General features: G+C 46.9%; 1 protein-coding gene across 1 annotated transcript in view; it reads right to left on the bottom strand.

Annotated features, from left to right (window-relative positions):
• ZRANB2 (zinc finger RANBP2-type containing 2) overlaps positions 1 to 16,894 on the bottom strand; it is a 38,799-nt gene that overhangs the window by 16,200 nt on the left and 5,705 nt on the right. The window contains exon 3 of the mRNA XM_026853843.1: positions 9,755 to 9,786. Coding sequence (XP_026709644.1) covers positions 9,755 to 9,786 — 32 coding nt within the window. The remainder of the gene's footprint in view (positions 1 to 9,754; positions 9,787 to 16,894) is intronic.

Raw genomic sequence — 16,894 nt, 5'->3', positions numbered from 1 at the left:
GCCCAACAGCCCCTTCTGCACAGAAATCCTTCCTCAGAGCCAGCCTGACCCTGCCCTGGGCAGCTTGAGGCCATTCCCTCGGGGCCTGGCGCTGGGGCCTTGGCTCCAGAGACTCATCCCCCCTCTCTGCCCCCTCCTGGCAGGGAGTTGCCGAGGGCCAGGAGGTCTCCCCTCAGCCTCCTCTTCTCCAGACTGAACCCCCCCAGTTCCCCCAGCCGCTCCCCAGCAGACCTGTGCTCCAGACCCTGCCCCAGCTCCGTTGCCCTTCTCTGGCCACGCTCGAGTCACTCAATGGCCTTTTTGGGGTGAGGGGCCCAGAACTGAACCCAGGAATCAAGGGGCGGCCTCCCCAGTGCCCAGCCCAGGGCTCAGATCCCTTCCCTGTCCCTGCTGGCCACGCCAGCACTAACACAAGCCAGGGTACCATTGCCCTCCTTAGCCCCCTGGGCACACTCTGGCTCCTCACGGGTACACACTGGGTTTATGGCTGACCATAGGTCAGTGCCCTTTGCCGTGCTGCTGCTCTTCCCGTTGTCTATTTAAACTTGCGCATTTCGTTTCTCCCTCTGACGTCTGATACTTGGCATGTGATCTGCATTGGATTTCTGTTTGAGTGATTTCAGATCAATCCTCCAAATACCAAGGTTATTCTGAATCTGTCGGATTGCTTTTGATTTTCTTTTTGCCTCAGTCCGGATGGCATTCCATTAGCCGGGGCACACATGTGTCACTCAACCTGGGCCACAGGCTCTTCTCAGGTAGGTCATACCTGGGTGTTTTCCCCTGCTTGGCGCACGGAGTCACAGGCGCTTTAACGTGGAATTAGAGAATCACAGAATCATTTAGGTCGGACGTGCAAGTTGGATGTGCGTAAACCTGGTATCCTTTTGGGTGCTGGGTATGTTACTTGCTGTTCTGCCATACATTAACTATGTCTACGTGTCATTAGTAAGCCAGCAATGTAAAAACACTTTGCCCCAAACGGTGCGTGAAACCTCCTCAGCTTTAAAGGGAGAAGTGTGCGTGTGTGTTGCCCACGTGCTCTGCGGATGAGCCTTCACACCCACCGTCAGCCTGGAGTACAGAGGAACCGCGGAGTTTCAGCAGTCAGGTGTGCAGGGACGATGACAATGGATCATATTTCATCATTAAATTTTTTACTCCAGAACAATACCAATCCGTTCTCTCACCGAGCTCCCGCTGTTGTTGACAACAGCCTTTCCTGCAATCAGAATTGCGGTGTCGTTGCGTTATTTTCTCCAGCAAATTTTACCTGTCAGACAGTTGTTTTAGTTCTAGCGCTCCTTCTCAGAAACAAATAGAGAGTCATGATACACTTCGCTCTTTTGACAGGAAAATCCAAACAGATATTTGCCCAACAATTTAGCTGACATTTGCAATAGAGGTTAGGGTTTTCTTTTAGAGCCGCAGGAGACACGGTTTAGATTTTTAAACTTAATCTCCAAAGCAGATGTAAAATAAAGTAACATACTGCTCATCATTTAGGAGAAGGAACCTATCCAGCAAAGCTGTATTTCTGCGTACACGGAAGGGTACAGTTAAAAGTGACACCATCCAAGAGCGGCCGCTGTATCTCCAAAGATTGGAGTTACTTTTTAATGCAGCAACTAAATATTCTGTGGCTGGCTAGACCTGACAAGTAGATGTCATAGCTGACAAAATCCAGGGATATAGAGGAATTTTTCTAAGATCAACTGAGGTAGATGTTATCTAAATTTAAAATTGATATTTTTTTTCTTTTCCCTAGATTTTCTTTTAAAAAAGAGCCAGTTTGGAAGAGCAGCAGCTGCCATGCCCATGCCAAGTGCGGGTTGAGAGGGGCGGTGATGATTCCTTGTTAATACGTTCAGAGGTGGTAAATCTCAGCGAAGGGTGAGGCTTCTCTGACGTGGAGGGTGACAGGATGAAATAGTTAGGAATTGATCATGAATACGTTTAGAGAGGAATTAGAAAACAGAGTCTAGCCATCCAAGAATGAAGGTCTGTAATGGTTTTCAAGGAAAACGGGGGAAGAAGGGTTATAAATAAGCTCAGGTGGAGCTTGGCAAACACAGGGAGCGAGTTACTGGATTTGACAGAGGACTTTGGGAGGGGGAAGCTGTGGTGCGAGAGTTTCTGAGCATCACATACACTGGCTTATCCCGGCACGCTGAGAGGCGGCTGGATCTTTGTTTTCACTATGTCGTGCTGCACCAGCGCGGTGCTCGGGGTTCCCGTTGGTCACCTGTGGAGGTCCCGGTGTATTTTTTTTTTCCCTCCTTGGCAGGAGGTTTCTTGGCTGCTGCTTCTCCCGGCTTTCTCCGAAGAACTAATTGATGATGATGAGATCTGGAGTCAGGAGGAAAGGTCGCTCAGTTCGCCTTGGGTTTCGGAGGATTGCTCTGGTTGCTTTCACAGAGGAGAGCCCTCAGTATTTGACACGGTGGGCTGGCCGGCGTATCTGTAGTCCACCTTATGTTTTTTGGTTTTGGACCAATCGCAAAAGTTCTTACAACTTGCATGACTTTGTGCGTCGTAGCTCACGGGTTGCACATTTGCTTGGAAGTTTAGCGCGTTTGGGAAACCTTTAACCAGTGCTCTGGGAAGTCCCACCACCGCCAGGTTCTCTCTGCCGCGGCTCCCCCTGCTCTCCGCAGGACACGCCATGTGACAGCAGCACCCTCTCGTGAGGGGGGGTCCCTAAGACCCTGCCCTGCGGTTGCTCGTTGCTGCTTCTCTCTCACTTTCTCTTCTGCTCCCCTCCTCTTTCTTGTGACCCGCTTTGACATCTTCCAGGAGAGGACTGAAGGATTCCTCCCTGGAATCAGAGGAGTCTGACAGACAGGAAAAAAAAACCCTGAAGCCTGGTAATTTGTTCCTTTTTCAGCAAGTTGCTGGTGCACCGTGATCTCTGCGGATCGTTACGTGAGGACGCCGAGGCCTCCTTCCTCTGTATCTCAGCGTCTCCAGAGAACACAAAAGGCATTTCCAGCGTTCAGACCCGGTGTCGGTGAGCGGGGGACTGGTTCTAATGAGGACGCCTGTGTGATGTTCGGGAAGGATGGTGTCTGAAGGGCTCTGTGCTCCCGTGTCGCTGAAGGAATAAGACTCCCTGCAGAAAAAGCAGAAGACGTACCCTCTAGACCTGCTGCTTAAAGGAAGGCGATGTGTTTAAGAAAAAAAAAGATACATAAATAAGCCAATATTTACCATTTTCAAAAGGTGTATTTGAACACCACATAGGCGAGATGCAGAATAAATAACGCCCCAATTGACAGCTGTAATTGCCGTGGTTCGAAAAAGTTTATTTTGGATACAAATTAGTTTGAGCAAAAGCATTTAATGGGCAAGTGCAGTAGAAATAAAGGTGAGGCGTGTAAAAAGAAGATGTAAGATACGTTTTGTAAAAGCCAGGCTGGGAAGGGTTCATCGTTGTCAAGCCAAACAAGATGTGATTAACCTTTCCCGTGCTCATCCTCCCCTGCTTTTCTTCCACTCCGTGGTATCACCGCTAATTAGCGTGCGGCTGGAATCGGTGCGACGGGAGGATCCGTGAGGTTTCCTCCCCTCACCCTCTCGAGGAACATCCGTCACCATGGCACCTGAGCGCCTTGGAAGCGCCCGGCCGCCGCGCCACAGCAGGCAGACGCACCCGGAGGGCTTCAGAAGTTTCCAGCTCTTTGTGGGGATGTTTCTTTGCTTCGTCAAAAAAAAAAAAAAAAAACCAAAAAACTTTCGTTTGCCTGTTCACAGATTCTGCCCTTGTTGAAATCAACAGCGCTGCGCGCGGAAGGTTTCGCAGATTGGCGTTTACTCCTAGAAGTTTGGTGTTAAGTAGACAAAAGTGTAAGTTGGGCACAGCAATAACCCCGTCATACCAGTTAATTTTAATCATTATTTTCTACTGTGTACATGTAAATAAAATGTATTTGGCAAACTACCACTCACTTTGGCAGTCTGTCTCTAAAAATAAGTAATATAGTCCGTTCACACGTACCCCAGTTGATGGAAATGTGCCAGTAGTATATTTAAAGGGTAAGGAGTAATTCCAAAATCAACTGTACCTGAAAGTTTTTGTCCTAATTTTATCTAGAATAGTGTTATTTTGAGCTGTATTTTTGTTAATGAACATTGAATTGTAGCTGTTTAGGACTACTCTGAAGTCAGAATCAGGCTGCTGACCCCTCCTCCGGTTTCTGAATGGTCTCCTTACACCTGTAGTTCATTGCTTTTCTCATTCTGTTTTGACTAAATAAAAGAAAAATACAAGGAAAAAAAAAAAAAAAAAGGTATTTGGTTCAGGTAAGGAACTGAACAATGCCCAGGAGTGACGAGTGGGGAGGGTCCTCCGGGGTTTGCTGTGTCATTTCCCAGAGGCTCCTCTCTGCCTCCTGGTCCTCACAGGATGTCCAGGGAGAGTCGTGAGTGTTCCCTCGCGGGCGGAGAGTTTGTGAATTCTCACACACTGCTGCTTACCAGCCAGAATGCAAAAGCAGTTCAGTCTCCTCATTTTTACAGCCAATTCTGGGACAGATTTGCACATTTCAGGGAAGAGTCTCTCTTTCCCCAGAACACTCAATTACAGTAACATCAGACGCACAAAGTCATTTTGACAAGTGTCCTATTTACAGAGAAATGGATGGCCACAAAGGAGAAGAATTCCTTTCCCCCCCTCTTCTTTCTTTTATTGCAGAAGAAAAACTCTTGAGTAAACTTTGTTTTTCCGTAAATTGCACTTAAGAATAGAATAAGGAGTTCAGAGTAGGATTTCAGTTCACCTTGTCCCTCAAACCAGCCCAAGTGACTCCAGGCTCGGAGCCCAGCCCAGAGGGGTGCTGGGTCTCCTGCCCAGACTAGAGAGATTTCGGTGCACTCACAACTCAACGGGTAAGTGCTCTGCCCCTCCACCACACAGAACATTTTTCCCCTGAAATCTTTCTGAGATGTATTTATGAATCACTCTTTTCCACGAGGTGGGAGCAGATCCTGGATTCAACAAAAACTCCTGGCAGGGGCACAGGCCACGCTGAGGGGAGCGGAGCTCTGCGGTTACGTGTGTCTGCAGAAGGGGTTGCTGAGCTCTCCCACCTGATGCGAGTCTGTCACCAGGATGGGATCACGGCTGTGTCTAACTTCACCCCAGATCTTGCAGCACAGCCCAGGACGTCCCCTTCTCCCCCCCCCCCAGAAGAAATAAACCCCATCGGTCCCTCCTGGGGACCTTGGGCAAGGTGTGGCCCCACCGCTCTTACAGTCTCACCGGTGCGGCCAAAACTTGAATGTTTCCCCCCAGAGCGAGCCCTGGCCGTGTGCATGATCCATGCTCCCAGGTTCGTGCTGATCCCCCCCAGCCTCCTCCCTGCGCTTCTGCAGGTCCAAACCCTGCCTTGGCCAAAAGCAAACTGGTGCTGGTTCAACGTACCCGGCTCCATTTAATGCAAGTAGAGAGGAATTTTGTCCTTACTGTGTTAGCAACTACATTTTTTTTTTTTTTGTTAACGACAGGAATTTTGAGCGCTGTGCAAAATCTCGAGGTTGCTATGGTTATAGCGCAGCCATTCCCAGAGTCTCCCCGAAGTAGCTAGAAATGAGAAGGATCCAGGGGACACTATGAAAGTAATTCCCAGTAGCATGGGGTTTTCAGATGTTTCCCCTGCTGTCAGCGGGGAATGAAGGTGGCGAACGAGGTTAGTGCCGTCATCTTAGTTCTAAGTGAAATAAAATTCATTTACAGCTGGAAACTTTTCAATTTAAATTACCTCCCGGGAGGTTTCCAAGTTAAAACTTTGGGGCTAATTTCTACAAGCGTTTGCAGTTTCCGCCCTCCCCGAGAGTGAAAGCTATCCATGTGTTCTCTTATCTCCCCGCTTTCCCTCACTGCCTCTCGTCCTGCCTCTTCACAGACTTCTCTGGATCTTCCTCTGCTGTCAGCGCAGCACAAAGACCCGTCCCCAGAATCCTCCTCACCACAGAACCTGTGAAGGGCCCCTCTGTGCCAGGCTGTGGAGTTGCTCCCCCAGGTCCCTCGGGCGAGGAGCTGCTACAACCCCCCCCTGCCTCCCTCTGCCTCTGGGGGACCCGCTGTGGGTCTCCGTCCCGGCCCCCCAGCCCACTGCGCCGGTAATTGCTGGTGCGAGGTAATGGAGACTGACAATTTCATCTTTAAGCTATTTATCAGTTGGTGCTCTCCACATCAGGTGTCACAGGAACATGACAACTCTTGTCAGTGAAACAAGAGAGCCCTGTGACAGGCTTTCAATTGAATTTCTTCACCGAGCACTCCCAGCATTAACACTACGTTGAAACAACTTCATTCATTATTCAAAAAAAGGGAAGAAAAAAAACCCAAAAACCACCAACCCAAAACCAACCCAACCAGTGAGATCCTGACAAAATGTATAACTTTTTTGAATCCTAAAAATGCACCTGATTTTGCTTCTTCGGTGCCTTCAGAATAACCTGTCTGGGTTCATTAAGAACCGCTTTATTTGTTGCCGGCGAGTAAGCTAACCACGGGTCATTCTGCCAACGAGTGGGAGTCAGTCGTTTGCCATGAATGATTCATAACTCAGGCTGCTTTTTAATAAAAAGCTCATGTTAAAATTCTACATATGCTCAGAAGGAAGAAATAAAAATTCCTCTCTATATTTTCATTAGAATTTATAATAAATGACAACCCGGAGATGTATTCTCCTGCCTGCGTGTCCTTGCTGCAGATGCACCACAATGGTGTACAGGCTTCACTTGGCTGCCCACCAGCCCTAGAATCGCTCTGTGATGTTGCTCCCGTACAGACATTTTAGAGAGCCGGTTAAGGCTGACTTTTATCTCATATTAAAAAAAAAAAAAAAAAGCTGAAATAGAAGAAGAAACAGTGCAGGCTCCAGGAGGTGGCATTGTTCGTGTGCCTTCTTCCCTAGAAAAAAGACAAAAGCAGCAGTATCAGTAGTGTGACCCGTGACTTCTCTCCGCTGAGAAAGCAGCAGTGCATCATCACCGAGACACTCTAGTTATAAACTACACACTCTGTATATTCCTGACATGTTTTTAATAACTCAGGAGTGGTTGGTTATTCGGCTTGGCACCATGCTCTTCCAGGGTGCCACCGAAGCAGAAAGCCTCGCAGCGCTCGCCCGGGTTCCTTGGGGAAGGGTGCTCAGACAAACCCCAGACCCAAACAGAGCCGCGGCAGTGCCAGGAGCTGCGGTGTGGCACCTTTGCTGCCTTCCGTTACGCCTTATTTGTCCCCCAAAAGTACCATGGAAAAGGGGCATCGCCCTGATACCCATCAGTTATCACCTGGCCCGGAACCGGCACCCGGGGCGGCCGGGCTTTGAGCTCTGTCCCCAAGGCCGGTGGGTCACAGACCGCGGCCACCAACACCAGCAGCGGAGGTTTCCAGCTCCAGCCGGCGTTGTGAGGGGGTGCTGGGCTGCGCTCACCCGCCGACGCTGTTCCCCAAACTCTTTAGTCCCTTCCCCGTGCTCCAGGCGGGACACGGGGGACGTTCCTTGAGCCCCCGCAGCGGCACAGCTCGGAGCATCCCCCCGCGCACGGGTCAGCGCTGAAGTCTGGAGCCCCCTTGGATTTCAGCGCAGAATTGTTCTGCATCTCGTCCCCTATCCCTGTGGATACGTGAGAAAAAAACCCACCATTAATTTTACTAAATCTTTACTGCAGGGCAAAGGTTCCTCTTCCTTCCTGCACCCTCTTTTGCGAGCCCTTCTCCCCCCGAATGCAAAGGTCCTGCTTGGGCGCCGCTGGGGTGCGGGGGGTGGTTGGGAGCAGCTGCGCAGCTGCTTCCCCCCCGGCAGGGCGACAGCTTTCCCTTCAGTGCATCGGGGGGGCAGAGGAGCGTCGTCTGCCCCCCCTGAATGCACCTTGGCTTTCCGCAGAAGAATTAGCGTCCCGCATGGGACCACCAACATAAATTGTTACAGCGGGTGCCCGGTGAATCCTTTATGAAACAAAACATACTGTGCTTGAACCTGGTCATTTAAAGCCCCGATTAACACATCGGTAACTGCTTATGTCTTTCTCTTCACAGCTGCTGAATGATGTGGTGGAGATCCCGTTCAGGAGCATAATGGCAGCGAACAGCAGGGCTTAACACGCTGCAGCTGCCCTTTGATCCCAGATCATTGCAGAAAGGCTCTACCAGAGAATTACCTTCCCCTTTTCTCCTCTATTTCTAACTTTGAAGAGTATTTTCCCTGCAAATATTTTCCTCATGGAAACTTTAATAGTCTGTCTTTGCCTGGATGCCGCATATAAATTGATGTTATGAATGGCTACTCACCCCTCTTGCTCCACCACCCTGTTCTCCAGCCTTACCCCTGACCCAGAGGGTTCAACCACACGTTCACAGATCCCTCCATCTGATCTAACACTTTCTTTAGGGGTGCAGTTATTTGTAAAAAAAGATATCCGCTTTTGACTTACAGGCCCCTGAGGATGGAGAATGGCACATCTCCTGCTAATGTTTCAATAGTTCTCTTTTTTTTTTAGAAGTGCAGGCTGTCATATATATTTTTAAATTATTGGGTCTTTTATTCTTTCTTTGTTGGATCAAATAACTCAGAAAATCACTTTTTATACCCAAAGACCCCGCGGGTCTCTTTGGTTTATGCGGAAGGGTGCTATAATGTCAACAAAATAAGGATCAAGAGTACTCTTGAGATTTAATAGCCACCGTCGGTACTAGTCTAACTTCACCGTCCTCAGTAGCGCTGCCGAGGAGAAGTGACTATAAAAGAAAGGTCAAGATGTTGTGGTTGGCTTGTTTAAATGTAGAGAACTAAATAGAATATGGGCAGATGGATATGAGGTCATTCAAAACTCATACCAAGTAACACAATGAAATGAATTGGATGGGAGTTTCACGGCAATCACTGTGAGGGAGCTGATGCCTCTCTTAAGTTGCATGGCAACACACTCCAGACAAAAATAAAACACCCATATGGCTTTGAAAATCTGACTTATTTCTAAGGTAAAATAGGGTTTTCGCTTTGTTTAAGGTTAAAATCTCCTGACTCAACTCGAGTAAGTCCGACGACACTGGAAAAAAGTTTCCAAGTTTTTGAATTTTTCAAGGATTCCTGTGCATGTTTCTGTGCACCCCCATTCCTGCTGCCTCTTCATCTGCTCCGCTCTGCTCTTGACCAGTTCCTTCTCACCTTTGACCGACTTCGACAGTTTCCTTTTTCAAGCCGTTCTTCCCACTCTTTGAGCTTTTTAAAACGTCTTATTATATTCTGAATTGTTTTAATTGATGAAGAACGATTCCTCAAATCGTTCCCGTGGGGTGGGGGTCTCGGGGCACTCGTCTTGCCTTGCAGACCCCACCGATGCCAACACGCTCCTCAGAACAAAGCCAGCCTTGTTACTGCAGCTCACACGGCAGGAGGAGAATGGGAAAAATGTCCCTTCACACAAACGAGCTGATTTTGTTGCTACAAAGGACTCCAGTGCCTGAGACACTGCAGATTGCCAGCCATAAGAACTATGAATCATCTTTGCTTACTACTTGGAATTGTCTTTGGGCAAACAACTATAAAAATGGCAGTGTTGTCCTTTTACAGTCTGCTCCTCCAGCAGGAAGACAGAGTGACTCGCAGCGAGGGGAGGGTGTGAGTCCAGGAGTCCGGTCTCCATCCCACCGTAGCGAGGGACAAGGGTGCCCTTTGTGTGGTGCCATCCCCGTGGCCTCAGCTGGCCGGGGACAGTCACCTCAGCAGCCCCCAGAGGGACAGACCTGTCGGGGCGGCGGGGGGCTTGAGAAGTTCCCTATCCCAAACAAGGGGCTTTGAGCAGTTCAAGCTCATGGACGTGGCAGCTTTGCATCACTGTCCCCAGGTTCCAGCCTGGGAGGATCAGGTGAAGGCTCAGTGTTGGAGTGGTTCCATGGGACGACTTTGTGTCTCCTTGGTCAAAGTGTCTTCCATTATCTGGGTTGTGAATTAAAAAAAGACCTGTTAAAATAGTTATATGTACCTGCAGAATGCCCTGCTGCATGCCATAGAACCACAGAATAGTTTGGGTTGGAAGGGATGTGAAAGATCTAGTCCCACCCCCTGCCCCGGGCAGGGCCACCTTCCCCCAGCCCAGGGTGCCCAAAGCCCCGTCCAACCTGGCCTTGAGCCCTGCCAGGGAGGGGGCAGCCACAGCTTCTCTGGGCAGCCTGGGCCAGGGCCTCACCCCCCTCACAGGGGAGAATTTCTGCCTTCTGCCTGTTATCCCTTGTGCATGTGCCGGGGGGGATGCAGATGTTTCCGCCGGAGGGGATGCGGCTGAGGCCGGGCGCTGGTGGCCACATCCAGCAGGTGCCATCGCCGTGCCGACGGCCCCCTCCAGCCCTGCCCGCTCTTCCTTGGGGATGGACCATAAATATTCAGTACCGGATACACTGACATGTAAAACAGCAGGTGCAGCGTATCTGTGGTGAGGATGTGTTTAATGGGTGAAGGATTCCATATTCTATCCACTGAGCAAACAACTGTATATAAAAACTCCATCTGTAGCTTTTTATATGTTGATTTTTTTTTTTTTTTAAGTTAAAACCACAATTTATTTTAAAAAGTACAGATACTCTTGTTGTGGAAGATGGCTTTGCACAATTAAATGGCAAAATGGATTAAAGCCGTTGATGAAAATGTAAATAGTTGAGTAATTTTAGGTTTCATCCAAGTGCATTCAGAACAAAACCGCTTGTCCTGCACAGTTCTTCATGTTCCATTCCCCACAGTAAAATTCTTGCTAGCAATTACGCTTTTTCTTTTGGCCTGTTCTTCGTTTCCATTTCCCCCTCTCTTTTCCCCTGGCTCCTCTAGCTCCTTATGCTTCATTTCAAGGGGGAATGGTGCCACGTCTCCATGTGAGCCAAGTACCTCATCAGCTTCCCCCGGCAGAGTTTACTGGAAAGCAACGCCAAGTGTTTCCATTTATTTCCCCATGATGCCTTTACAACACATCCCCCCCAAGTGCTCATCTGATCTTTCATTGGCTACTGTTCGCAGGAATCTTGACATTTATACAGCAAAATGCCGATATTCAGATCAATTTATGCTTTTCAGGTCTGATTGAATTACCAGTGAAATCAATGGGTGTCTTGACTTCTACCAGAAACTTTCAGGCTGACCCGATCTTCCACTCCTCCGGATTTGTAACGGCTGAGATTTTATAAACAAACATATTTTGATCAAAAGCTGCTTCGTAAAGGTAGTTTAACGGCCTAGCCCTTGGCTGCAGCGGGAGGTGTCTGCTCTGGTTTTTATGGTGATTACTCGGAGGTTCGCACCCAGCCTTTCCCACCTCTGTGGCTGCTGGAGAAGGGTAGCGGCGCGGTCTCTGGTGCAGAATCCCAGGATGAGTCGCCTCATTTGTCCCATGAGAGGTGCCACACGCAGCCGGCCTGCTGAGCCCGAGCCAGTATTTCAGTTCCCCGTGGAGACGATGACCGTGTGCACGGCAGGAGCCGAGGCCACTGGGGAGCATGGGGAGACCAGGCGGTTGTGGGGTGGCTTTGGGTTCTTGCCCTACTCCAACGGGAACCTCCGTGTCTCCTGTGGCTGGACAATTCCTTGAGCCTGATCCGGTTCCTCTGAGAGTAACAGGAGATCTGCTGTGAGCCGCAACGGGGGCAGTGGGAGATGGGTTTTATCTGCTGGCCAGTCAGTTGGTGACATCTGGTCCTTGGAGAGTGGAGCCCTGCAGAGCAGCTCTGTGGAGGTAGCACAGCCTCCCGCCCAGCCAGAGGACGGTGGCCTGAAAGGGAAGGACTGGGTGAACTGGAGGTCGATTCCACATAAGATGGCCAACCCTACCCAACATCTTGGGTTGGTCCTGCAGGCTAGGCTCCATCTCTCCTTATGTCCCCAATTCATTGATTTGTCAGATGGGTAAAGAAAAGGGTGAATCAGTCAATCAGTCATACTTCTGAAGAGCCACTCCAAGCAGTGATACAGCTGATTAAACCTTGTTCTCGGAGTAAAGTTAACAGAAGCTAATTAGAAAGCTTAAAGAGAAAAATTTTCTCATGTGCTCTCGCGCCAGCGCTCTGACTTGATTGGAACACAGTGAACTGCTTAATCGGAGTGAGGATCGGGGGCACGGCACCACCTCCCAGGCTCTGCCTGTGAAGATGCGACCTGCCAGCACCCCGGGTGAGGTGCTCTAGGAACATTTTTTTTTCTGAAGAAGCCAGTAATGGCTCCTGCAACAGCTGCTTCGCAGGAATGGTCACGGGTTCATTTTATTATAAAGGTGCCGCGACTACTGCGTGCAGAGTGGGGTCTTCTGCAGGGTCCGACAGCCTGAAGTGAGGGCAAGAGGAAGGCACTTAGGTGGGGTTTGCAGAGCGCTCTGGAAATTTTAACTTGAGGTCAGTGGTCTACAGGAGGGCTTCAGCCTTCTGGAGGTGACTGTGCTGCCGAAGAGACTCTGGGAGGAGCTTCTGGTCTATCTGGTGACACCAGAGCAGGCAGTGGGCTCCGTGGGAAGAGCTCTGAGGGTTCCGCAGGAGAGCCGAGGCAGAAGGTGACCGACTCCCTCTAAAACACGGGGCAGAAATTCACCGAAACGGCCGAGGGAAGAGGGAAGATCTGGCTCGAGGGAGGCGCAGAACCGGGACTGACGGAGACATCCTGCGACTGTTCACATTTGGGAGGAACTTCAGACCTGGCCCTGACCTGTTTTTGATAAAACCCGTTGTATTTCCCCAATCCATCCGCTTCTTAAGATCAAACCCTGTATGCTTGATCTCAGACAACAATAGCTGCCACTTTAAAGGTCAAATCCTCACAGGGTTTTCTACAGACTTTACACACAAATGACTTCGGCGCCATTGAAATGCAAAGATAAGTTTAAAAAGAGTTATTTTCAGAACAACTAGTCTAAGTAAAATATTTTCAGCTAGAAGTATCGTACATACTCAGCCTTTCTGCTGTGTAAATATTATTTTTTATTTTTCATATTTTGCTGTGTAAACTTATTTTATCCCATGTAGGTTTTTATGGGGTAAACCTGGGGTATAGCGGCTCGGTATACTAATGTGGGCAAAGAGCCCAGTCAGGATTTATGGATAAGCTCTCCTATTATTTAGGTACGTTTTCGTAGGCTGACTTACACTCCTATTGTATTAGAGTCACTTTTCATCAATAATGGAAATATGTCCCTGTTATCCCCCACAAAAAGCTTTGCATTTTCTGGCATGTTTGAGGAAATGATCTGGCGTGTATCAATAAAGACAGCAATAATTGCCATGGGCTCGCTGTTGTTTGTGCAGAAGAAATTTCTGTTATTCATTGTGGGCTGTCAGATGGAAGACATCATGCAAATGGAGTGGGTCTCAGAAATAATTCTTGTATGGCTAGAGTAGAACTCCTAGAAATATTTATCTTACTGAGAAGAAAATACAGAAAATGATGCAGTGGCTGTTGTGGAAGCAATAAATACGTACCACAGCATTATCTACAATTGTTCATAAAGATCACAGTAGCAAAGCGCTGCGTGGGTAAAGGGAAGTGGCTCAATATAACCAGGAGTTTTACAGATATATACACCATAATTAACTATTATTACGTATACTAATACATACTGATAACTGATCACTCTTTCAAGTGAGATAACAGTCAAAGCCTTGATTTAAAAGCAGATATATTTCTCTGTGTTTTCTCTGTGACCTCTGATATTTCAAAGAATGAAAATATTGACGTTCTGGTAATTGGCCGTTACCGCATTGCTAATCCATTAGTTACTCGATTATGGTCAAGACGATGATGGGCTGAGTCATGGCTGAGAACAGGAAAATGTATCCAAAGTGCAAAAATCCGATGGGTTGAGCTTTGACTACACATCATCATTCGCAGTTGCCTCAGCCGGTGTTAACTTTGGGATGCGTTATATTGCCTAGAGAGATATCACAAAAATGAAAAGAAATGTTGTTTCCAGAAGATCGTAACTGAAGGGGTGGAAATTGATAAATAAACAGTCGCGTTTATGAACCGTTCGTCTGAAAAAAAGACTGTGTCGCACGGGTTTTAGTAGTGTGCACGTGGATGTGTGCGGGTGTGAATGCACGTAACATGGGACCTGTGCTGCTGCCTTCACAGCCAACTCCGCTTAGTTTTTTTTTTTAACACTTGGCAAATTTATTAGTCTCAGTCTTACCTCAAACACAGCAGTAGAAAAGCCATTTTCTTTGCATAAGCTGCTCGTGACAATCTGCTGTACGTTGATTGTGTTATGGGCGAGCTTCAGATACAAGTAGTTTTCAGCAGCACAGGGAAAGTGTCTCAGTAATTAATTAATTTAAAAAAAAAAAAGTCCCACGTTTTGTTGAAAGGAGTTAAAACGAATAATTAATCTATTTCTAAATAACGCATCAAAATGTATCATAAACTGAGGACGTTCTCATGAGGAATGAGAAATACATGAAGAAAACTTGCATTTTTCATCATCTAAAGCGTTATTCTGTTGTGTGGCTCCGAGGGTGTGGCTAGAATGTGAGACCTGAACTTTAGAAAAGCCATTTTTGCTGCGAGGGTAATCGGAGCCCGGAAGGGCTTGTCCCAACCAGCTGTGGGGTCTCCATCGTCGGGTTTACTGGAGCCCGGTGGGAGGCTGTCTGGGGCAGGCTGGGCAGGGGCTGGACGGGGCCATCTCCAGAGCTCCCTGTCCCCCCAGCCCTCCCGTGAGTCTGTTGGCTGCCAGGAGAGAGGTGGAACGCCGGGGGGAACGGAGAGGGTGGTGCTCCTGCTCAGGCTGTTCTAAGCAAATCAGGTCACAACCACGATTAAACGAAATTCCAGCATGGACGTTCCCAACCAGTGATCAACTTCTTCACACAGAGACTAGTGCAGCTTGGATCTTTGGGACTCGGATCTTATTTTAAATCCAACCTCTCCTTCCATGTGGATACTCATGAGTATCATCGGAGCTGAAGAGGGAAAGTTGGGAGGTTTTCAGGCTGAGACACCGGTGGCCAACCCGGACAACTGCTGGAGGATGAATTTTTCTGTCCTGTCACACTGAGACAGAACTCCTCATCTCACTGGACAAAACATCTCTGAAGAACACGTAATCAGTCCTAAATCCATTTCCGAGACTAAATTCGCTGCTTTGGACTTCTGAAAAGATGTTGCAGAACGTTTATTAATTTTCTTTGCCATGTATTATATTTTTTTGTTGTTTCATTTTATCTGCATTTTTTCATTAAAATGAAAGTCATCTGCATATCCTTTATTCCAGGATTAGCTCTTTGTATTTTACTTTCCCAGCAGACTGATTGTCAGTTGTGTTTCAACAGCTTCCACCAGTGATGGATTTCTACACAGCTGCCTGGGCATCTGCGGCAATGAAATATGAACGGGTTGCAACAAAATCCAAAGACTTCTGCTGGGGGAGCGGGGGGGGGGGCAGTTATCCCTGAGAATAGTTTCCTGGAAAATGTTTGCATGTTCTTCAAATGTAGCCTGATAAGTTATTTAAGTCAAAGGTCATTTATCCCCAGGAAACTGTAGATATTATTCTTTGGATCTTAGTTTAAAAAAAAAAAAAATAAAAAAATCCTCCCTTTAAGAAACCTTGAAAGCTTCGTTCTCACCAAAGTCAGAAGATACAAATCTGAAAATTGGAGACCTATGAGAAACAAAAAAGTCCCCCTCAAAGGCATGACACGTAATGCCTGAGCTTGGGGGGGGAAAGGAATGAATGAGAAGGGAAAAAAGGATTATTTTCAGTGTGTTTTGATTTTAGCTGCTTATGATTCAGTGCTCTGTATATTAACGGTAGATACCTGGAGGTGATAGACTCTGTGTGGATACTTCCAGAGATTAATATCCACATCAGACTAGTATAGGTAAAGTGAAGCTATCTTTTTTTTTTTTTTTTTTACCTTAGTAGGAGACACATTTGGGGGAAAACAGGAAGGAAGTGATGGAAAAAAGGAATTAAATGCAAACATTCCTTTATAGATGTTTCCAATTTAATTTTCTAAAACAAATACTGAAATTAAGGGGAAAAATAATTACTGCTGCAAAGTAGCGAACAAAATGAAAGCAATTGAATAAATCATCTTTTTTTTCCCCTCTGTAATGTATTACCTTAAGAGAGTATTGTCCAACTATTTAATTCCAATGTTTGAATTAGATCAGGATTATCGATAAGCTTTTAAAATTTCTAAGAATAATAAACCAATATGCATTCCAGCAGAGAGGACATACAAATGTATGTTGTCTTTGAAGAATAAGAGTGCCAGATATTGGATGTAGCATTCCAAAGCATGTAATGACATGGATCACAAAGCTGTTGCCCTATTAAAAACCTAATATATGCAACCATCTTTGTATTTCTAAAAGAATGTCAGTTGCTACTTATAAATATGCTAAAAACCTTTCTGAACTGAATTCCTTTGACAGTGCTTGTGAACTTCATGGTATATTTTTAAAATACAATATATAATTTTCATTCCATAGCATGCAATATTAAAACCACTAGGTAATTGCTTCCCTTCTTCTTCCATTCAGAACTGGGGAGTCATAGTATCTCGTTATCTAATACTACTTAATAACAATCCTCAGAATACATACACAGATATAGATGCTGTTCTTTCAGGGAGGTTTTTAAGATTTCCTTCTAGCTTCTTGCAAATAAGTAGCAGTAGTGCTGCTCCATAAGACTTTGCCCTTGAATATGCGTATCTATCACAGACATATCAAATATTGTATCAAACACAAAGGCTTTATCTGGCCTGTTTTAGGTGTGCATTCATTAAGGGTTTTCAAAAATAGACAAATTAGCAAATTTACTACTGTTATCCAACAGAACAAACCTGAAGTTTTTCCTTTTCCATTTTTATTTCCCTTTTTATTATTTTATATCCTAGCTTTAAGTTAAT

This window comes from Athene cunicularia (genome assembly GCF_003259725.1).
Source record: "Athene cunicularia isolate RWA chromosome 8 unlocalized genomic scaffold, athCun1 chr8_part1, whole genome shotgun sequence".
In the NCBI taxonomy this organism is placed as follows: Eukaryota; Metazoa; Chordata; class Aves; order Strigiformes; family Strigidae; genus Athene; species Athene cunicularia.
Note: the sequence above shows the minus strand (reverse complement) of the source record. Positions and strands in the feature narration are given on the sequence as shown.